Here is a 24,797-nt window from a genome sequence, read left to right on the forward strand (position 1 = left end):
TTTTATGTGATTATTATTCCATTATTTTGTGATTATACAGTTATTTTATGTAACACTTTTTCATTCATCATCTCCATATTTACATCACGCAATTATCGAATCTTATTGTTTTGCCACACTATTCTTGTCTTTATGCTCACAGTATCACTACATGTTACTAAACTTGAAGATGCCATTAACTGGCGAAAGCGCTTGTCACGTTTTTATTGTATAAATGACCTAATGTAATTTTTGTATCATTCTTTAGGTTAATGAGACAGTTATTGAAGGATTTTTTTATACTTATTTCATTTAAAACCTTTGATTGTTAATTTTTTCTTTCTTTGTCAGAATCCACAAGAAAATTAATGTTTACTTTTGTTTTTCTTTAGTTTGTGCTAACACATGGGACAGACAACTGTTTGTGTTTACAATTTTCAAAATACAATTTCTTGTGAACTATTTGAGCTAGAATCCTGCAAAAAAACATTGACATTCTAATTTACTCTAGTTTTACTTTTTTCATGTCAATAGGCATTGTTCCACTTTAAAAAATGTGTATTGTATAAAAAAGTAACTTTCTCATAATTATTAAAATCTGTGTATGGGCTACAAATACGAGCCCTTGTCTATAATTCAACTCTATGAAAACCGTACATCACAATCACCTTCCATTTCAGAAATATTTGCGGTACAAGTTTTAAGTGACTCACCCTGTATATCTAATTTTTAATTGTCTGTGGCTCAATTACGGTTCTTGACTTGTTCACTTAACAGTACATTTTGTTTTAATTTGCTACCACCACCACTATTATTATTATTATTATTATTATTATTATTATTATTATTATTATTATTATTATTATTATTAAAGGAGGAGGATTGAATGTTATTCACAGCTTATTTTATTCGATTAATTATAGGCCTACGCACTTCAATTATATTTATTTAACCTTATCTCATTACCCCAACTTCTGTGTAGACGTTACACGCAATCATAGACATTTCCTCAAATCGCTGTCACTTTTTAGAAACAATTCAACACTGCCAAATTAGAAGAGTCCACGAAGGTCATATTTGATCATATCTGGACGCATTACATATCAAACTATCATCGATGAAGGACATACTGGCTTCCTGCACTATGGTCACACGTTTAACTCTCAAAAACAGACTTCAATGTTACTACAAGAAGAAAATAATAAAACAGTTTGAAGCTGAACTAATTGATATGAGTACAATGAAATTATATTCGTACGTTGTACAATAAGTACTTCTCATTTATTGCAGTATATGGGAATATTTGATTGATTTATCTAACAATTCCAAGACGACAATTATCATCACAACACACTACATTGATGAGACACGGCAAGCTGACATGGTGAGTGTAAATTACTGTACTACACCTGACTCATATCCTGTTGTTACTATTTGAACTAAAAATATTAATACAGTCAACTCCGGATATAGTGAACCTCTGCGGACCAGCATATTTCGTTCACTATATCCGAGGTTCACTATATCCGAATTGTCTTTCCCCTAACCTTAAATGACAGAAATGAATGAAATTGTGAACAAGAAAATAAAATAGTTCATTTTTGTGAAATGGATTACACTGTATACTGTTACTCACAGTTGATTTACTTAAACTATGCTGTCGACTCACGTCCGCTTGCGAAAGACCACGTTCAATGTCACTTAAATATTCGCCTTATCTTCCAAAGAAAACATTTTACGCTTCGAAATTTTTATACAGTACATTCACTGTCGAACACTAGAAACAAACTGATCAGGTAGAAATGACAAACGCTGTTATGGTATGACTGCGTATTCAGCCTTGGAATTTCCCGGATCACTTAATGGAATCTGGGAGAGAGTTGATGGAGTTTGAAAGCCATCGAAATCTTACCTTCATTTATGCGCTGGACATAATGTCCGTCCTCTTTTAATAAAAGAAGGCAACTTAACTTTCCGTTGTTTCAATGCTATCCGTCATAATGGAAATGTTTCTGAGAAAAAAAGCAATCCTTTGACGGTGGAGGATTAGAAATAACAGTAGATTAGAGTTGAGTAGAGTAGAGTGCCTGAGAACAGAATATCAACCCTTCGACGGTGGAGTAAGGCAAAGTCGTCAAGTCTTTCTTTGATTTACAGTACAGCTCATTATCTAAGAATCACTAATCCTACCTTTGTCCTTTGACTAAATTAGTAAGAAACTTAAAATGTTGTTCTCAACACATTATTTCAATTTTAAACAAGAAGGTCTGACTTAAAATAAGAATTTGTCAGGATACAAGGTTCACTATAACCGAAGCGAGGGTTCACTATAAACGGACATATTCAGGCACTTTCTAATGTATGCGGGTTGTGACCAACGATTTAGGTTCACTGTAGCCGAATATTCACTATAACCGAGTTCACTATATCCAGAGTTGACTGACTGTACATCCAACATTCCATAAACAGTAATATTTTACATTCTGGCTCACTCTTGTTATCACAGAAATCATAGCATTAAATTAAAAAAAAAAAAAACATAAAATTAATTTCTAAGCAACAAAGAACATTTGACAGCAGTAAGAGATTTATGGCCTAGATTGGATTGATGAGAGGAGGGAAATTCCTGGCCGAGGAGCCGCCCCCGCAGTTACTAAGGAATCACGGGTGTGAGACTCTTGAAGAAGTATTCCTCAAGTTGAGCAAGCTACAGAACCAAGGCAAGCGGCGTCGCAGCAGCTACATGTTGGAGATCATGGGACCACCGACACCGGAAGAGGTGAGCGACATATTATAACATTTTTTTTTAAGACACGTTTGATCCGATAAGTTATGTATATATAGATATTTTGTTTTGAAGTTCAGTCAATATTTATTTATCGGCGCCAACTCCAAGGATTCTCGTGGTTATCTACTAATTAGATCGTTCTCTCAGTAGCCTACCTAAGTCACATACAGCGTCTTTCAGTGTAATGCGATATAGGTACAGGGCTTTCATTTCACATCTTCCCATCCTAAATTATTTATTTCAATAAATTTAATTTAAACAAAAATCACGTCAACTTAAAAGTTTACAACCAGTATTAATTGTATTACTCGACCGAGGCGAGTGGAGTCGCGGGCGTAATGTGAACTATCGGGATGCGATATTACGAACGTAGAAGCAGTAGCGCCACGGCTCCGGGCTGCAGGACTCCACTGGTCTTGGTCGAGTAATACTTGAGTTTTCAGCCCTCCTCCCTATTTCAAATTTCAAATGGCACCCCTAAATTATGAAGCTTTTATTTGAATGAATATTAAATTTATTGTTTATTACATCTCATTCATTTCACATCTTTTGTTTTCTATCGTAGTCTGGAAACCAGGTTTGTTGTTACTGTTGATTAGAACGGAATAAAATAAAACTATAACGACTATTGTTGATTATAGGTTATTTCATGTAGTAACACAAACTGATATCAAAGAATATTATGGCTAAGTATTATAAACCTATTCTTTAAAAATTTAAAATGGAATTCATTCATTAATAGTGTTCTGCCCATGGGCAGGTCTTTCACTGCAAACCCAGCATTCTCCAATCTCTCCTATTTTCTGCCTTCCTCTTTGTCTCCTCAAATGATCCATATATCTTAATGTCTATCACCTGATATCTTCTTCTGCCCCGAACTCTTCTCCCGTTCACCATTCCTTCAGAAGGCACTTTCTTCTCAGGCAGTGATCCAGCTAATTCCTTTTCCTCTTTCTGATCAGTTTCAGCATCATTCTTTCTTCACCCACTCTTTCCAACACAGCTTCGTTTCCTATTCGGTTTGTCCACTTCACATGCTCCAGCCTTCTCCATATCCACATTTCAAATGATTATATTCACTTTTCTTCACTTTGTCGTAATGTTCATGTTTCTGCCCCATACAATGCTCCACTTCACACAAAGCACTTCACTAGTATCTTCCTTAGTTATTTCTCCAGAGGTCCGCAGAAGATGCTCCTTTTTCTATTAAAAGCTTCCTTTGGACATTGCTATCCTCCTTTTGACTTCTTGGCAGTAGCTCACGTTACTGTATAATTAGTACACCCCAAGTATTTGAAGCTGTTGCTATGCCGCCTCATTTAGAATTCGCAAGTTTACCTTCTTTACTTTTCTTCCTATGATCATGGTCTTCGTCTTGTTAGCATTTATCTTCATCCCATACTGCTCACAGTTGTCATTTAGCTCCAGTAGCATATCCCTTAGTATCATCTCTTCTGCAAACAACGTCATCTCATCAGCAAATCTTACACACTTTATTCTTCTTCCTTCTACTACCACTCTTCCCATGTTCTGAAAACAGTTCGTCACTAAATACCCCAAGGGTAGGTGATAAAGAGCATCCTTGTCGTACTCCTCTCCCTACTTCACTTCCTTCAGACATTTCTTCTCCTATCCTTACTTTGACTCGTTGTTTCTTATAAAGGTTACTGAACAGTCTCCTCTCTTTCCAATCCACACCAATTTTCTTTAGGATCCTCATCAGTTTATTCCAATCCACTCTATCAAACGCCTTTTCTAGGTCCACAAATACTAGGCCTACATACACTTCCTTATTTTTCTCTAGGTATCTTTCGCCGATTGTTCTTAGCAGTCCAATTGCATCTCTCGTACCTTTTCCTTCCTGAAGCCAAACTGCTCTTCTTCCAGCTGTTCTTCCATAAAACGGGATAGAGAATAATAAAAGACAAAGATTGGATTCACGTTATTTATGTATGGTTATGTTCTGATACTATGGCAGTGCTATGTAGAGGAGTTCCGAAATAAGCTTATATTGTCTATCCAACAATGAAATAAATTTTGAACGTTTCATTTAGTCAAACTAATTAATTAAATTTACGAAATTGCCCAAAATAAACTGTGCTTTCATCCCACAACTAAATTATAATAAGAACAACCCAGGTTGCCAGGCGACGATAGAAAACAAAAGATGTGAAACGAATGAGATATTATATAAACAATTACTGAATAGGCCTACTCTTTCAGATTTAAGTACGTATCATAATATTTAGGCTATAATATAGATGTGTCATTTGAAAGGGGGGGTGAAGGGATAAAACAAATGCAATTAATACTGGTTTTGAAATTCCGCCCCCCCCCCCATACCTAAATAGGCGTGTTTCTTTGTTTAAATTAAATTTCATTGGGAAGTTTTCAAGTGAAACTCGAATATACTTCACCAATTTGTAAGGCCCAACGTGAGTAATGCAAAAATGATGTTATTATAGCAAGAAAAACGAGGGTTCCTCCGTGAAAACATGTTTCATTATTATCTCCGTTTACGTCTCATTTCACCTGAACTCAACAGGACTTGAACTCGGATCTTCAGCTTTGAAAGGTGACATATTAGCTATTTTGCTAATGACGTACCAACAACATACTTCACTATGAATATTACGTATATTTAAATTCAACGCCTTCCGTCTCTTAATAAGAACTGTGTTTATTAATAACGGAGAAAAATTCACTCCGACGCTGGGGATCAAACCCAGGATCTCCAGTTCTACACATTGGGTGCCCTATTACTGAGCTACGCCGAGGCTGTCCACAGCATCGGATCGAATTCCTCTCCTTTGGTGCGAATTTTTCTCCGTTATTAATAAATAATCACAAGAGGGAATTTTGTAGGATTAAAAATTAATAGTATCACATTCTTATGCAAACGACACAGTTTTACTTTTTGGTATGATATATATAGGCTAATAATTCAAATAATGGACTTAAATTAATTTAAAAATGGTTTGATATAAATTATCTTTCTATCAACGAAAATAAAACCCTAATTATTCCATTCTTATTATCTGAAAAATGTAACAAACCTCCTACATTTATATTAAGTATTAAATCACATAACTCTAATTGTTGCCTTATACAATGTAAATGTCCGATTATTGAGGAGTCCTCTGAAGTTAAATATTTAGGCATAATGTTCAACAGTCATTTAAAATGGAACCAACACATTAATTACCTTTGTAATAAATTACGTAAAATAATATATTATTTTGTTTTATTGAGGAATTACTTGTCAATAAGTTTATTACGCACAATATACTTACCTTTATTTCAATTGGTAATTATATATGCAATTATAGGATGGGGTAGCTTATTTAAAACCAATTTTAATCCACTTTATTTATTACAGAAGAAAATAGTTAAAATATGTTTTCAAAAATCTATTAATTTTCCATCTCAAAAATTGTTTTTAGACTTTAATGTTCTTAAAATAAGACAAGTTTATTACATTGTATTAATAAAATTCATACATAAAAATAGAAATAATTTCAAATTGCATTCCCATAGTTATGAAACAAAGGATATGAATTCTTTAAGATTGTTTGAACTAAAATGCAACACTGCTACAGTATTTAATCATAGTAGTAATTTGGGCCCAAGAATATAATAAATTTATATTTAGATATCCTAATCTTGTCAATTCTAATAGTTCTGGTATTAAATTAAAAAAGTTATGTATGGATTTTATAAATAATGAAAAATTTTAAATATAGATTTATATATTCTTATTGTGTAGTAGACATAAGACACATTGTATTATATACTTCGTAATTTAAATTCAGGAATCCGCCCCTGAGCACGAGTTCTACTCTTTCAGGAGTGAGCTAAAGTTTTATCTGTTTATATTATATTTTGTTACAATTATTAGCAAAATAAATAAATACAAAAAATACATAGAACTGTGTTTGCAGGACTGAAATAAAAACAACTGAAGTACAACACTTAAATTAAAAAAGCTACTCACATTTTTTTTTTTTTAATTTTTCATAATACTTATTGGATACAGTTCTTTAGTTCAAATATATATTTACAATTATCACATTATCATTTAGTTTAAATATTATTTATTATACTGATCTTAATGATGATTTCAAATATGAATCGATTTTCACGTATGTATGTATATATATATATATATATATATATATATATATATATATATATATATATATTCCGGCATTTAAATTTAATTTTAACTTCATGTTATTAGTCTTAATGATAGTTTATGGCAGCGGTCATCAAAACACTGCACTCTCGGGCTAGCGTCTCTTACCCGCAGGTCTCTTACAGCACCAGTGTGCATTCGTGGCTGCTGGCGGGTATGCTTCCTCCTGCACGAGGGTGCATGTCGCCATGCACTGCTTATCTGTAACCCATTTCAGCGAGTGCTGACGACCACTGGTTTATGGCATGGGTGTAAAGAAACTTAATTGTAACCTTCAAAGAAAACAAATATAATAATTTAACTGCACTGAAAAGTGGTGAATGTTCAGACTATTATTAATAAATTATAAAATTAATAACAAACTTGTACTTGAAAATAATAATAAACTAACTTTGTCTGTATTTTGTAGTATTTAACTGGGAAATTACTTTACTGTATATATTATAATAATTTTTTTCGTATACACAAGTTTTAATCACTTAAAACTACACCAGAAATCAGCCTATAGTAATGTGAAGATATTACGTAGAGGGTTTCAGCAAATAATTGGACGGTTTGAGAATTGTTAGCATATTTTTTATCAATTGGACATTTACTTCCTTGTAGGTATTTTTTTTATTATAGTTCTTTGTCTTATATAGGGGCCTTCAGCATTTGACACAACGTCAGAAATCAGTGGTGAATATGGAGACAACGTAAGTCTCTCCAGCAAAGATGCACACCCAGCGGACAGTGTAAGTTCTCGTCATCATTTGTTTCTTTCATTTGCAAAACTTCATTGATTGCTCTTCAGTCGCAGGTGCTTGGATTCATTACAGTAACAATGTCTTCGTCACCTGTTTCATCTGATATAACACAACCATTCTCAGGTGTTGGAATAACGGAAACATCTAGAGATTCAGTGTCATTATTTTCAGTGGTTGAACGTCTTATCCATTTTATAATTCATTGCTTCTCTTTTGCTCAGTAATAATACTCTTCTTCAGAAGTAGACTTTTGGCTATTCCATTGTAAGCTGCAACTTAATATCTTCATACAGGTTCCATCATCAAACTGGTACGACCTGAAGGGTCACATTACTCTGTCGGGCCAGTTTCGGATCTTTGGAGATATTAAGTTCCAGCACATTGTGGAATACACAGAAGTCTATTTGTGAACACCATTGCCGTGTGAAGCGTAAGTCTCAGATGTTCTTCTTATCATAACTTTGTCTACGTGCCATTTTGTATCAGTGATATGAATGGGAAAAAAACATTTTAAGCTTTTGATCATCATATTGCACTAACACCGATAACACACAGCTTTACATTTTAATATTTCATGATCAGCATTAACAGAATTGAATAAATTCAGCTTGTGGATAATCACTAATGAGAAAACTAACGAGAGTATCTGGTTTTTTATACGGTATCTATACTCTGTAAGGTTTATGTTGTAAGTTTTCTAAATACTTACAGTCCTTTTTCTCTCTCTCTCTCTCTCTCTCTCTCTCTCTCTCTCTCTCTCTCTCTCTCTCTCTTGTACGGAGGAGAGACCCGAAGACTTGCACTGCAGCCTGAAACTTATTGTGCTTGCCACTCCTATTCTGTGAATGATTGGGTAGCCGAAGGCCGCGCTCTTGTACAAGTATAGCACGCCGCACCGTGAAGTGAATCCGGGGGTGTGATGATGAAGATGATGATGATGATGATGATGATGATGATGATGATATGTAAATTAATGATAGCAAAATGAGTCCGAAGTTCAACGCCGAAAGTTACCCAACAATTCTGCTTCAATATGTTGAGGGAAAACCCCGGAAAAAACCCCAACCAGGATTTGAACCGGGCCCACTAGTTACACGTTTCAGACGCGCTGTTACTCCATAGAGGTGAACTACAGTCGTTTATTTTCTCTAATATTTAAATGTATCAGTAAACTTAACACCTAATGGGTTTTACTTATCACTACTACCTATCTTTACCAAATTCTCTTCCAAATAATTGCTTGTAGCTAGTATTACAGGTCATTCGTTATCTCTTGAAACCAAATACTTGAGTGCGCCGTAGCATATAGTAAGAACCTTATGGTGGGGGCAAGGGAGCTCGCTAGCTATACAAGTAGAGGAGAGAAGCTTCTCAATCCACTTTCTTCTTCTCCTGACGCGCAGGTAGGTTTCGCGAGATAACGAATGGGCTAAACCAAGCTAATTTTTCCTTTAAATTCTTAATCTATTACTGCTAAGATATTTCGTTAAATTTAATGAAGGCGGGTTTACGTTGGTATAGTACTAGACTTATAGACCTACTTCGTTCCATAATGTCTAATAGGAAATGTAAACATTGTCGGCAGAAAGGAAAGAAGTATAATTGCTATTCAACCAATGGCAGAGATCTTATTCCACGCTTGTCTTGAAGTTTGACGGGGGTAGAACCTTTCAGATCGCCGAATTTCAAGAGAAGCTTGGAATGAGACCTTTGCCATTGGTTCAATAGCTTTTATCGTTCTCTCTCTTCCTGCCGGCAATATTTACGTCGGCTGTCAGACATTGTGGAACGAAGTATAGTTAGTTGTACTAGTAGCTAGCCTGTCTAGTCTACAGTCGCAGACACAAGACAATAGGAGTCTACACTTAAAAGTTTAATCAGTACAGCGGCCACAGCCGTGGACGCTACGCCTCTGCTGAGTGGCAAGAACTATGGTCTTCAAACGTGAACTAAAAGGCAGAATGTCGACTACCGTGTACATCAGCGTTTCTCAAACTATGGTCCTCGGTTTCTACCTTTGTGGTCCTTCAAAAAAGACAGAAGAGAAAATAAAATTCAAACGAATTACGTATCACACTTTAGCTGAAAATCTCAGAGTTTGGGAATGACACATGGCAATAGCCTTTCACTTTTTCTCCCAGTACTAATATTTTATGAAATTTCTTACCCTACCCACTCTCTCTCAACAACAAAAAAGAGATTTAAAGCACTATGAACTATGAACGTGGTGTTTTTCGCCATCATTTCCCTGCACATCTGGCGCCGCGCCTGTAACCCAGCCAGGGACCACCCGAATTAATAACAGAGGACCAAAGTACCGAACCTTTTCATGTATTGATGACTTTCTTGATAGTTTTGCCGCCACCAGTATGCACATTGAAATGGGCACATACAGTATGTCGTACACCAATAATATAACGTGCCAAATCGCATCTTTACTTGTTCAAAATCGAGCATGTTTCTGCATTAATTTTTTTATTTGTTTTTCCAGATGGCGACATAAGAAATTTTAGACTCCGCCTATTTTAAAATTCGACAGGTTTCCTTTTTAGACTTGCGTATTTCGTTTCTAAGTGCCGTTTCAATTTCGCGGGTTTCATACACTCGTTTTAAAGACTTCGTAACAAACAACGCACCGAGGTTTTGGTTCACTCCCATTGCCACACCAAGTAGATCCAAGTTCCAAATAACTCTTGTCATATTTACAAAAGTATTTTTTCTTTGAATAGCTACCACTATATTTCTTTAATGGCACTATAATAACTATATTAATATATTTCTTCACACACAGCTTCTGAACTATTAGCATTGCCTAAATGAAGCGTATCATCATGTTCCTGTCTTTTCAAAGATCCGGATCAAAACCAGTTTTCCATTATTTATAAGGGACACTATTTAACAGAGACATGGACAACTACAGCGTGTATCACATAAGACAGATTTCAAACAACTAACTGCTAACAGGCAAGCGATGAATCAACAATGCACAGAATTTGTTATAAGTTACTTGAGATTGACTACAAAAATATAATTGGAAAAGTATTATAATTAATTAATTATATTTAAAATATAAGTATACTGGCATTAAAATATGCTACAAATATGATAAATTTGCTTTCGAAGGGAAGAAGGGTACGGTGGTCCGTGGAACTGTTCTGACTTAAAAAGTGGTCCTCACTTCAAAAGAGTTTGAGAAACGCTAGTGTATATAGTCTTAGACAGAAAAATGACCGATCTCCTGTAGCGTGAATTTGTCTAAGTCCAGCTTCGGACAGCGCCTGGTTCATATGAGGAAATATCTGTCGTATTCATAACTATTTTAAGATAGAAGATTTTTATATTGCATCTAATTAACCCTTTGTATCTTATAGCCTATATATTTGTTATAAATTATTTATAACTTTATGACACTTTGTCTATAAACAAACAGAATACAAAACAGAAAAAGGTAAAACAGAGCGCAGAGTCTTGAACTCGCAACTTCTCATTTACTACGCAGCCACTTTACCCCTAGACCATGGGTTAGTGACAAATGTATCATTTGAAACATTGATAACAAATTACTGTAACTCTGCTACTGAGTAAGAAATTCGTTCGCGTGCAAACCTAAGCTCTCACGAAATCAAGCGAAGTCTTCCGAAGGGGACTTGGCGTGTATGGTAGCCGGTCATTCTTTTTGTCTATCAAGATGATACATCGCGCGGCACGTAATTGGATTACCAGCAGAGATACAAATACGTATGGAATCTATGTGTTTTAATAAAAATCTTATCGTAATGACATAAACTGAATGAGACAAGCAAATGAACATTTAAGAAACTTTGCCCGACAAAATGATGGTCCAAAGACTGACAATTTATTTGACTAGGACTGTCTCCTGATCCGAGCTCAGCTCGAGCGTGGGTTCGAATTCCGGCTGAATTGATTACTAGTTTGGATTTTTTTCCCGAGATTTTCCTACCTGTAAGGCGAACTTAAGCTAATCCATGGCTAATCTTCTGTCACATCTCTCTAAAATACTATCATTTGTGTACTGATGTGAGGTTACGCCGCGCGTTAAGTTCGAATCCCTCTTGGGCTGGTTATCTGTTTGGATTCTTTCCGAGATTTCCCCGAACTGTAGATGGATATCAAGTAATCCCATGACGAAATCTCGGACTGAGCTCATCAAATACCGTCTCGCTATCATCAATTCCATCGACGCTAGATAACCTAGCAGCTGATACACCGTTATTAAAAGATAAAAACACTATCTCGCTATACCGATTCCACCGAAAGTAGATACAGTATCGTTAAACAATCAAATAAAAAATATTGGATTTCCACAAATAATGTCTGATGGAAATATTTTCCTTTCAAACAAGCAAGGTGAAATAAGGGAAGTCATGACGACAAAAGAACGTAACTAATTTCTCTAAGTTCATAGTTTTATTTGTGTTTCAATATAAAATACTTCAGGCAATCAACAATGTTGCAAAATATTTATAAGACACATAAGTTACATTGACAATATGCTCTTTTTTGAAAGAGGCTCAAAGCAAAAATACAGTTAAGAAAAAAACTTTCAGGGTGTTCTACCGTAAATAAAAAAAAATATGTTTACATGTTGAGAAATAAACTCGACACCAGGATCCTTTTTAAAAGTTCTTCAATGAGTTGGCAGTTCATGAAAATAATACAGCATCCAGGATTAAAAATTCGAGTGCTTCTTTGTAAATTAATGTCTAGACATCTTATAACTAACAGTACTCAATGAAATTGTGAATGACACAGCAAAAAATTCTCCCTACTTCAGCTTACAAGAAATGTAAATTGAGGAGAAATACAATCCACTCCGTGAATATTACTCGCCATATTTATCATCTACTTTCTAGCGGCAAGCTTTCGAAACGTAATAAAGGAAAAAGTTAGGCCTAATGTACAGTACTTTCAATTATCAATGCACAGTGCATAACTAATCATTATTGCAGGTAACTCGCCATTGCTTGTAATGTCTCTAATGTGTACACAGTTCTGTAATTCTACCTCACCTTGCTGAAAACTACAGCAAAACCCGAGTGATTGCTCAGAAAGTTGAATATTATCAAAATAATTGTACCTTCTTAGCGTCATGTCTCAAATGAGGTTCAATTCTTTGGCAGTACTCAGCACTGAATCTTAAATAAGTAGAAATATTGATATGGACCAGATGCCAGAAATCAGACTCTAAATGTGCAGTTATGTGCGCGGATCGCCGGTCTGTGCAGGTTGCATCAATCAAGCGTTGCTCTTACCCATTCTTAGCTAGAGGGGTTTACAATAATCTAATCTGCGCTTATAGGGATGGATTAAATAGGCATTTGGACATTATAAACACACTCAGCAGAAGGAAAAAAACGCAGTTATTATCAGTGTCTATATTTGATAATTGTAATACAAGAAACTTTAGGCTTACTCAGTTATACTTCACAAAGTAGTGGTTTGTAAAGCATAATTTATTAATATGATTTTTATATAGTATTTGAAGAAAAAAATATTGCAGTAATTTCGAAATAACAAAAAACGAACAAGTATTTCATTTTACGTAGTAGGTGCTAATTATTTCAAAGTAATAGACCCAGTGGCGGCTCCTCCATATTTCTTAAGAGGAGGAAAGAGGTTAACACCATGAAATGACACCTTCTTGAATGAAACATGCTACAAATTAGCCTACATGCATACATGTAAGACCAGGTAGTGTTGGGGTTGGCCTTCCCTTCTGTATAGCAATAATCTGTTCTTGTAAACTGAGTTTCCTAAATTGTCAAAAATAGATTATGTTTTCACTTCCTTTCATTGTTGAATAATTGCGCAAATTAACAATTACAAGGAAATTCACAACCTCGTAGCATTTTTCGAGCACACTACAGCATCACACGTGTTGGAAGAGACTAGCTACTAACTCGTAACCGGGACCGTTTTACGGAAATGGAAATGGGAATGGGAAATAATCTGAGGAAAGCGAGAAGACTGCACCCACCCACGTGGTCTCTGTTGCCACATGTACATTTTACAAGTTCAGTATCACATGCTTTTGAAGAATGTCAGTTCTTGTAAGGTCATACTATCATTATTGTTCAAAGCTGCCGGTGGCCGATTAATTTTTTATGTTAAAAATGATGTAGTTTTGAGTACCTACTTTCAGTTTCAAATATATTTGTGCAAAACTGACAACTTGGCTGTTGCCCTGTCTAGTAAACAATGGATAGAAGTGAATTTCAGAGGCCAACTACGTAGAACTACTTCCTCTTTGTTTTACATAAACCCGACTTTAACTTTCAGATATCCACGAAAGTTTCAAACCATGAATAGTAGCCTATATAAAGTGCTATGAATAATATTTTTGATTTATAATTTAAAAAAAAAAGTTTATATGGTGTCTTTCATAGCGTTGCGTTAAAATTGTTTTTGTTGTGCCTCCTCCTAGATGTGTTCTAGTCTGGTTGAATGCAACATCGTTAGATGGCAGCGGTAACGAGCATGCTGCACGACCAGTCGGTTTCTATTTCCGGCCCATGCGCTGATTCAGAGGAGGGTCTCCTCCCTCTCCGTTCATTTCCTCGCTTTAAAACTCTGGTTCTTTCTCTAGCCGCTAGTGCGCTGTTGTCTATGTGTGTTAACTGCAGTAGAGGAGGAATGGAGTATCTTTCCTCTACACAGACAATCTCGCATCTTTCTTACAGTTTTCTACAGCACACGAGCGCGCGTCGTTTAAAACTCGATCAACCGAGTTCTTCTTATAGCTGTGAACTTAAAAATTATCGAATCTTCCTCGAATTTCAAGGCACATATTTTATTTGGTATTTACTTTCAAAAGAAGAAAAATGTGAGGAGGACGTTCCTCCCTTCCCTCCCCCGAGGAACCGCCACTGAATAGACCCTAGTCTTTCATTGTTCGTCAAGTATTTTTATTTATTGCGGCCATTGGTACACAAATGTTGAAGAAAATATAATACTCCCAATGAATTACATGCTGTAGAATAGTGTGAAGTTTTTACACTTAAACCATTTCCTTGCTGTATGTCAATATAAATTAACATTAATATTAATAAATAATATAAATTAAGCTTAGAATTTAGATTCACATATAGTTTATTTGGAAAACGTTGAGAGCAAGTATCGATAAGTTGGGAACGTTACTGAAAAAAATTAAAAGTGTAGTTCACAAGCTGAGAAGCGACGATATTCTCTTTATGTCAGGTTTACTGATATATTAATGTAAGTGTATTAAATTAATATAGTGACGTGAGATGGAAAATTTGCCATTATATATTTTTCCAGAAAATTTTTCCGCCTTGCAATTAGCTTCTTTCTTCGCCCCTTACAACCTCAAAAGCCTCACATGTATTCCTCACTATATTCTCATCACTTACGAGCTTATGAAATGAAAGTCGTAAGTCGTCTAACCTTTGATGGCTGTGTTAGTACGGACTTCAAAACAACGCCATTATCAAGTTCGTTTTGCCGTGAGAGTGTTGAATAAGAAATAAACTCTGGTGAATATCATATTTTGAGAACTTTACTAATCTGATCTAAACTGTCACAACACTATTACCTAACCATGGGCTGATGAAAGCCTTTCATTTTAAAATAATTATTGTTGGCTGAGGAAAACGTTACAACAATTATGTATATGATTCGTAACTATTTCTCTTCTTCTTTGTCTGTGAACTCCTCACTTTATTTATCATAACTCATTCACAGACACAGCCAAATCAGCACCCGTACTGAAACTGCGTTACTGAAACAAAAGCTGATATACTGTTGCAAGTCTGTATAGCCCTGTCGCGCTCCCCTCCAAGGCGATTCACTCCCTCCAGGTAGGGGAATAGAAAGTGCACGTCGCACAGAGACGCTGCACAATGTTCGCGACTGCACAATGTGCAGGGTTTTGGCATATCTGATTTAGACAAAGTATTCAACGAGTCCCTGTGCCATAAATAAAGAGTGGTGCTAAGGAAAGTTGTAAGAATATCCCAGGGTGCTTTATTAATTCTTGAGTCATTATATTTTGAAAATGTATGTGTTAATGTAAAAGAAAATTGAATTTTCCATAGTAGTCTGATTGGAAATAATAAAATGTTGTGCTTTGTTCTAATTGCATTGTTGAACTCACACTAACCACAATAAATGTTCGAGCAGAATCATTCATTCTTCATGGTTGCTGTCATTTCTGTATTCAAGTTCTCTTACCTCTGTTGCTACAAACTGCTGCTTACTTTCAACTTCTTACAACTCTTGTGAACACGGTGTTGAGGAATTGAAGAGATCTGCTTCAGAATGGCTTCATTCAGACTACTGATACCATTGAAGATTGGTGTCTAGTTTGGAGGGCACTGTCATTTTGATCCAAAGAAGATGATAAATGAAATCATTTCCTGTTGCTTTTAGTCGTCTTCCGTATAAATGGCGGAAACACAAACTAGGATCAGGTTTGGACTTCTTCGAATATTCTGACATCGTTAGTAAAGTTAACTTACCTAAATACTCGGTGCTTTTCTTCTGAAGAAAAAGTGGTGCAACTCTGTATAGAGTAGGCCTATATTATAGCGGACGGGGAGATAATTACTGTCTAATACATAGACATTTTATCGTTTTTAATCTCGTTTTCGTCCCAGCTTAAAGACTTTCAAGGTCTACGTGAACTTAAAAAAATCATGTTAATAACATCATTATTAACACATTTCTCGATTCAGTGATTAAAATAGAAGAAAAAGGTGCCCAGAAAAAAAGCACTGTAAATACTAGTAATGCAATATAGTAACGTTTCAGAGTTTCCATAAACAATCCGGAAAATGAAATTTTCTGGTGTCTAATGGTGGCCGCTACGACATGCATGATAAATATGACTGTTCATCAGAGTCTGTTTATAACATAGTTATAAGAAACTGTCTAACAAGATAACTAATATACTAACCAATAACAGACTGATGCATACATGCTTGGAGTTCAATTAAATATGCTTATTTTTTTTTTACAGTTTCTCCACCTAATTTATGGTGAGTTATTTTTCACTGACAATTCATGACGTTGTAACATAACCTATATATGAATAATTTCAAGGAAAAATTGTTCCGGGCCGGGTATCGATCCCGGGACCCTTCGCGTAGCGCACGAATGCTCTACCGACTGAGCTACCCCAGGAACTATACACGACACTGTCACAATTTTTCCTTTATAACCACACAACTCAAATGGGCTGACAAGACGCTAGAACCCAACTTTGAGTGCACACAAATTCTGTGTGACTTAAATTGTGCGCTAAGTGAAGGGTTCCGGGATCGATACCCGGCCCCGAAACAATTTTTCCTTGAAATTATTCAAACCTACTTTACCAGAAGCTTCTACCTGAAAGCCAGATTTGCATAATAACCTACGTAATTCCAAATAAATTATTCTGATTTGATACTCTCAGACGCAGAACGACTAGAAAGTTGCACTCAGCTCTGTCCCTATATTCACGTATCTATTTATATTTTCTCACTTCTGTGTTGAAAGTCCCTAAGAAAATGTTTAATATAAAATATAACTTCCATCAGCAAGCATAACAATGCTTCACATAAAACATTAACACAGAAACGTTTTCAGATAAGAGCGCACAAGGATATTGCTTCATGTATCTTAACAAAATATGCTCTTTGTTAAAAATATCCTAGAAATACTTTCAGTGATTTAATAGTATTACTTACAATTTTTATAATATTAAAATATGGATTAAATATTGATATTTGGGTTATAGCTTGTAGAGTAGTGGTACTCATTACGCAGCTCGCGGGCCGCATGCGGCTCTCAAAAAATTTATTGCGGCCCCTAAACGAATAATCCGATTGCCATTGTTTTTATGAGAATTATTTTTTTAATTTCTGTAATAATATGCAACTGGAGAAAACTTTGGTTACCCTGCTTCTTTACTGCCAATGAAGGTTTTCAACTACGATACGTAGCTATTTGTTTTCTTAAAAATAAAAAAAAAAGTAGAGACTAGAGATGAACAACGAGCGAGAATGCAAGACTAACAGCGCCCGCAAAGCCGAAAACCCGCACAACAGTATTGCCTATCGGTGACTGCTTGCAAGCAAACGTTCCAAGACATCAGGACTTCGAGATTGATCAACTCTCGAACGTTAAGCAGCTTTGAATCTTCACAGTTGTTCATACCAGACTGAATTTTTATCTGGTTTGGCAACTGTTATATATATAATAATCAAGTAGCCTATTTGAAACATCATCTCTACCTTTCAGTGTAGTAATCCGTTCCCCAATCTTTATTTAATTACTAGGCCCTTATTAAAAGACTAGGAAATCCTTTTTCGTATGTTTGAGATCAAGTAGGCTATATAATCTGAAGTAAAACAAAACGTTTTATTTAACGCTATATTTTATGTTTCTTAGAAATTCAAATTTGAGTTTTTTTTAATTATATAACCATATCTGGTAGTAGAACCAGAACATTTTGATAACTGTGATACTGTTTTCTTTTGTCCTTTTGTATCAATTAAAAATCTCTAATGTTATTTATTTCAATTATGTATGTTATTCAAAGTTAAGAAATCTTTCCACGTCGACCAAATGCTGTTTCGAGAACGATGAGCGAGACCCGAAGCGCACAAGAGTTACGAGACCAGACTCGACAGACAAGTGCAACGAACAGAGCGAGCGAGAGTGGCAGTTAGTTTTGTTCATCTCTAGTAGAGACATGTCTCATGTTCTTATTATATCTTGATATATTAATGAGTTACAAACGTGTTTATCTTAATAGATATTACAATAACGTGCATTCAAATTTTGATAAGTGTCCAAGACATTCTCAACCAAGAATAGAAACTGAAAATGTTAAAAATGTTTGTAGTATCTGAACAGAAAGCAATGTATTCCACTCTACATAAAACCAAAGCATCGTATCATGTAGCAGAAATTAAGCCATTTACAGATGCGGAGATTGTTAAATTAGTCCCTTCTAGCTATAGGCCTATGTAACACTTTATTTTCTAAATTTTCGAAATAAAAACAGATTAGAGATCAAATAAAACAACAATTCAACCTGCTCGTATTGATGTGATTTTGCAGACGGTAGCAAAGTTTGCCATTAAACTTCAAAAAAACACCAGTCATATATTATTATTATTATTATTATTATTATTATTATTATTATTATTGAAATATTAAATAACTAATAATAGCAATAATAATAATAATAATAATGATAATAATAATAATAATAATAATAATAATAATAATAATAATCCGCGTATTTTGTTAGGCTTCAATACTATGGAATGCATTGTGGCGCTCGGCAAATAACCATTACTCATTTTTGGCTCTTCAATAATTATTAGACTAGTGAGTACCACTGTTGTAGAACGCATGTTTACTTTCTAGTATCCAAAGAAATTAAATTTGATTCCAATTAATGCACCAGAAAATACCTCAATTCTTTATAGGCTACATAAATTACATTTATGAACTTACGTTAGAATTATACAATTGTTCTTTTGTATGATTATTAATTTAAGAAAACTCATACTGAAGAGTAAAAGATAGATTTGTTTCGTATTTGCTAGATTAGGATTCTTGGTGTGCGTACGCGTCAGTGTGTACCATATTTTTTTTTTTATGGGCTTCATGTTTCATAACATAAGGAAGCGGTAACTCAGATGTGTTTACTCGAGTCAAGAGACTGCGAAGAATGACAGAGGGCCATCGAATTTTCCGATTTGTCATTCTTAAAAAAACCAATACTGTATCTATTATAACTTTCATGATAACTACTTTTGTTAAATTAGATTATGTTTTAAATCAAAGCCAAGTGACCAAAATTGACTATGTCAGAGATATATTGTTCTGCTGGGCTGTAAACTTTATGTCTGTATACATGTACATGTAATTATAAACTTTATTTATATATCATGTAATTACAAGTTGTATTTAATAGGATTCATATTGTATTCTTTTTTGGAATCTATATTAATTTTCGATATTTGCAGATATCTTGTAATTCCATTTCAACACTGGGCTTTGTTAAAATCAAATCATATTATGTAAATTTTCGCAGAGATATCTGTGCTATGCCTTTAATAATAGAGAAAAACTCTGAACTGTTGAAAGTGTCAAGCTTGATAGTTTTGATTTTGCTGTCTTTCTCATCCATTTTAAAGGAAATGTTAACTGCGAAAGGTTATTTGACAATGTTATATTACGTGTCCAACTCAAAGATATTTTTCCATGAAAGAATCTTTCTCTGATATCCCAACGTGTCAAAATTACTGTATATATATATTTTTTTTCTAAAAATAATTCCAAGATCTCTTTACCAAGGATATTTTAAATATAGGCTAATACATTGATTTTTAAGTCATAACAGGCAATAAAATTGTCATTATCTACATGTTATTGGTTAATACGTTAATGAACTTAATAAATTAGTATTTCATTTATATCGAGGGAACACTATACAAATTAACCCAGAGCATACCCAGTTCTTCCGCTTCCTGGATAAACAACTTATGAATGCAAGTACGTATAATTTATAGATAATCCCGCACAACTAATATAAATTATACACCCACTCATATTAAACATTTCTTTAGTGTGTGTTCAATTCTTTAGAGAATTTTTTTTTTTTTTTATTTCATGACGACATATCTTCCGACAATATCATTTTTTGAAGTGAATATGTTGTATTCCCAGTTGAGGATAAATTGTAGTATGATGATTCGGTGTTACATTTATCATCATCATCATCATCATCATCCTCATCATCCTTTAAGCATTGGTCGTAATACGAACATTCCGTCTCGAAGGCAATTGTAATGAAATGTAGGACGGATGTATTCTTGCTGCATTATGTACAGTACGATTTCTCAAGACAACAGTAAGCTGATATACCCATTTATGTTATTCTATGAATTCCAGGCCGAAATGTCTGATTTACCACCAGAAAAGGGTGAGAAGTGGAGCATGATGGACTACATTCTGTGTCTGTCTCCGCACAGAATGAAGGCTGCCGTTTGGAAGGATTTCCTGTGGATGTGGAGGAATGTCCCGTGAGTATCATTTTACACTTTCTCATAATGCATACAACATTTTGAAATGTTGAGAAAAAGAGGAACAAATAAATTTTGATCGAGTTTCTTCAATACTTTTCAATTCTTTCAAACCCAGACTAAGATTGTCAACAGTAAACAAAAACGTCTACCTGATGTAAAGAATGTTGTGAATGTTTGTAGGATAATGATGTTCATCACTCTGCTGCCAGTGGTTCAGATGATCTTGTTCTGCTTGACGATTGGTCGCGACCCAAAATATCTGCATATGGCCTACGTGAACGACGAGATGAACTTCACGACAAACTGCATGCCAACAAATGGCTGTGAATACAATCTTCTCAGCTGTCGGTACTTAGAGTCACTTCGATTACACAAAATAGTCATGGTGAGTGTTACAGCAATAAATAATAGGAATCTAATTGAGTCAGCGCAACAAAGAACTAATTACATGAACGTTAATAATTTATAACTATGTTCTTGATTTTGTTAGGCAAAGAATCTTGTTTAGTTCTTACTGTATTCCACAAATACTCTGGAACGGGAAAAAAATATGCACAAATAATTACAATATTTATAAAAATAAATACTTAGATATTAAGAGAGACAAAACTCAATGAGAAATCGAACAGACCACACACTCGTAGGTCTAAATTCATGAAGGATAATAGAATGTTCTATTTTCGCTGGCAGAGTTAAGCCCATAAGGCAGTCATGTCAACTGAGCCAATACGCGCAAGCGCGCGCTTTAGAGCTCAGGAGAGGCTGAGCGCTTTACAGCGGAAAGGAAAGAGACAGACGAAAGAGGTAGTATATACTGCTTGGTCGAGCTATATACAGGGATGGCCAGCACTGATTCAATGGATAAAGGGAAGAGAACTTATCAAAATTATATACATGTTAATTTTTAGATTTGTCTGAGAAGTATAAGTGCATTATAAGGATTTAAGTTTTAATTTTAATGCTCATTTTTCACAAGTTTGCTTTTTTTATTCGAAAGGAATATTTTCTCAATTTTTTATAGCAAAGTGAAATTTTCAGATATTTATTTTGTGCCTTACAGGTACAGAAACAATGTTTTTGTAAATCTAATATATCGTAAATACGTATTACTGAAGATAGTGTATTGAAATTTTTTAAGGAAATGAATTAACAAAGCAACTATTGTACATCATAAATAAAAAATATGTGCCCATATGTTGTAAAAACGTCAGCTCTATGGCTTCAGCAAATTTCTGGAAAATAATTTAATATTCTGATAGGAAGTTGCGCGCTAATATCATCCGATAAGCATAATCCGATAAGAGTTTTGTTATGTAATATTAGTTACAGTTAAAACATATACAGCACGTAGGTAACTTTGCTTTGTACTATAATATTGTTTTGATTAATTTGTTGGTTACTTTTGTAAGGCTGAAGATACCATCAATTCCAACTGATCATGTCATACTCAATCTCTTTTTTTTTTTTTTCTTCTTTTTTTTTGGGGGGGGGGGATATCACTTTCTTTATGAATGATGCATTTCATTCACTTAGTACAGTATAGTTGTACTACTATGGAATTTATGTGAATATTCTTCTTAACTCTTTATCATGTTATTAACGTTTAAACGCAACTGCAATATTAAGAAATTGGTGTTAATACTTTTGGTTTAGAGACAATGTAGATGATATCAAACAGAAAAAATTCATATAAAAATAACGACATAAAATTTCACGTTCCTTTTGAAGTTTGTGCACCACTGTTTTCTTAATCCAATAGGCTGCTTATTCATATACATAATCCTTCCTCTTTCCATACTTAGCGCTTGATACCCGCGCACGATATCAAGGTCAGAAAAATGTACTTGGTTTAACATCACTGCCATAAGGCTTTCTCTTCCACTCAACCAATCTTAATCAATACAATAGTGACACGCGTATTTAAATTTTGAATATTTACAATACACTAAAGATTCTCCAGCAATATTCTTCAGTTAAATTTTAACGACTAGTACATGTTTATTTAATTTGAGATAAAGCCTATACGAAAAAGTAATAATTTATGAGCTAATGTAATTCAATTCAGTCTATATGTAACATGTAAAGAATTATAATTATTGAGATAGCTAGTTGGTTAAATGATGAACATTAATTTAATAGTAGTTTACCAGAACTATATTATAGGGGGCAAAATACAAATCTAAATTATATTGACACAATGAGAATAATATTAATGTAATGAGATTTTGCCATTAGAGATTTTGTATTAACTTATATTTAATAATAATAATAATAATAATAATAATAATAATAATAATGATTTATTTTAGCTGGCAGAGTTAAGGCCGTAAGGCCTTCTCTTCCACACAACCAGCAAAAAGTGTATATACATATGCATGAACTTACAAAGAATTCAACAATTTGATTTAGATGAGAGTTACATGTATACAAGAGTTATTTACGAATTAAACAACAAAATACTATGAACTATTAATTAAACACTGAAATAAACTGGGTAGCAGAATTAAACTAAAATACATAGAATGTTAATATATTTCAAATTATATTAGATAATAGAAAGAGATTATTATGAGACAATTTTGAAAATGCAGCACAATCAGGATGATGTCTAAAGAAAAAAAGCAACAGTGTAGTCAGTAATATTTTAAATCAGTATGATTGGAGTGAAATGCTAATAAGGTTATCTTTTAAGCTGTTCTTAAAGGTGTTTGTTGTCTTGCAGCCCCTAATACTTTGTGACAAGGAATTCCATTGACGCGAGGTGGATATTGTAAAAGATGAGGAATAACAAGATGTTCTATGAAGAGGTATATTTAGCGTGCCACAGATAAGTGATCTGGTATTTACGTCGTGGTTAGAGTATAGATAAGAGAAACGAGACGAAAGGTAATTTGGTGTTGAGGTGTGCAGAATTCGAAAGAGTAAAGACAAAGAGTGTAAAGTTCTGCGTTCTTTAAGTCGGAGCCACGAGAGACTTGCGAAGGACGGTGATATGTGATCATATCGTCGGATGTTGCACACGTATCTGATGCACATATTCTGAGCTCGCTGTAACTTGACTGACAGTTCAGAACTTAGATCACTTAACAAAACGTCACAATAATCGAAGTGCGGCATTACTAGGGTTTGTACTAGGGTAAGTTTTAGTTGCTGGGGCAAGAAGTTTCTCAAGCGACTCAAAGAGTGAAAGGAGGAACAGATTTTCTTTATCGTTTCTTTAACTTGAAAATTCCAACTTAGATTATTATCAAAAAAGAAGCCAAGATTTTTTACGACAGATGAATAAGGGATTAGCGTGTTGTTAAGGGTAACAACTGAAAGATTACTGTTATTAAGGGAGTTAACTACACGCTTATGTCCAATAATTATGGCTTGAGTCTTACTTGGGTTAAGTGCGAGTCCGAAATTGGCCGCCCAAGTGGAGACAGTGGCTAGGTCACAATTTAACTTGTCAATCGATTCATTGATCGTATTGGGTCTGGAATGTATATAAAGTTGTAGGTCGTCGGCATAGAGGTGATATCGGCAATACTGTAAGTTCTTTGATACGTCATTAATGTAGATAGAGAAAAGTAGTGGTCCTAATACGGAGCCCTGCGGCACTCCCGCCTTTGTGTATTGCCATTGGGAGAATTGATTATCAAGTGAAACACACTGTTGGCGGTCCCGTAGGTAGGAGTCCATCCAGCTCAAGGTATTGTCTGATAGGTGCAAAGTTTTCATCTTTGCAAGAAGCAAGTCGATATCAACAGAACCAAAGGCATTGCTGAAATCGAGAAGAGTTAGTGCCGTTACTTCACCCCTATCCATAGCTTCACGGATGTCCTCGGTCACTTTAAGTAGGGCTGTAGTAGTGCTGTGTCCATGCCTAAAACCCGATTGATAGTCATCGAGGAGTTTGTGTTCGTCGAGATAGTTCGTAAGTTGTCCGTGTACAATATGTTCTAGAGAAATTCATGGTGATAATAAGAATGTTAGGGTGAGGATGAGGAAGATTATGATGATGACGACGACGTGTTGATGGA

General features: G+C 34.7%; 1 protein-coding gene across 2 annotated transcripts in view; it reads left to right on the forward strand.

The window, feature by feature from the left end:
- Positions 1-24,797, forward strand: part of LOC138709124 (ABC transporter G family member 20-like) — a 226,789-nt gene that overhangs the window by 149,902 nt on the left and 52,090 nt on the right. The window contains exons 6-10 of one of the 2 annotated variants that reach the window (XM_069839660.1): positions 1,270-1,363; positions 2,579-2,758; positions 7,604-7,696; positions 20,639-20,769; positions 20,953-21,157. In XM_069839660.1, the coding sequence (XP_069695761.1) occupies positions 1,270-1,363; positions 2,579-2,758; positions 7,604-7,696; positions 20,639-20,769; positions 20,953-21,157 (703 nt within the window). The remainder of the gene's footprint in view (positions 1-1,269; positions 1,364-2,578; positions 2,759-7,603; positions 7,697-20,638; positions 20,770-20,952; positions 21,158-24,797) is intronic. The other variant, XM_069839661.1, reaches the window with a different exon arrangement.

This window comes from Periplaneta americana, chromosome 11 (genome assembly GCF_040183065.1).
Source record: "Periplaneta americana isolate PAMFEO1 chromosome 11, P.americana_PAMFEO1_priV1, whole genome shotgun sequence".
NCBI classification, from domain to species: Eukaryota; Metazoa; Arthropoda; class Insecta; order Blattodea; family Blattidae; genus Periplaneta; species Periplaneta americana.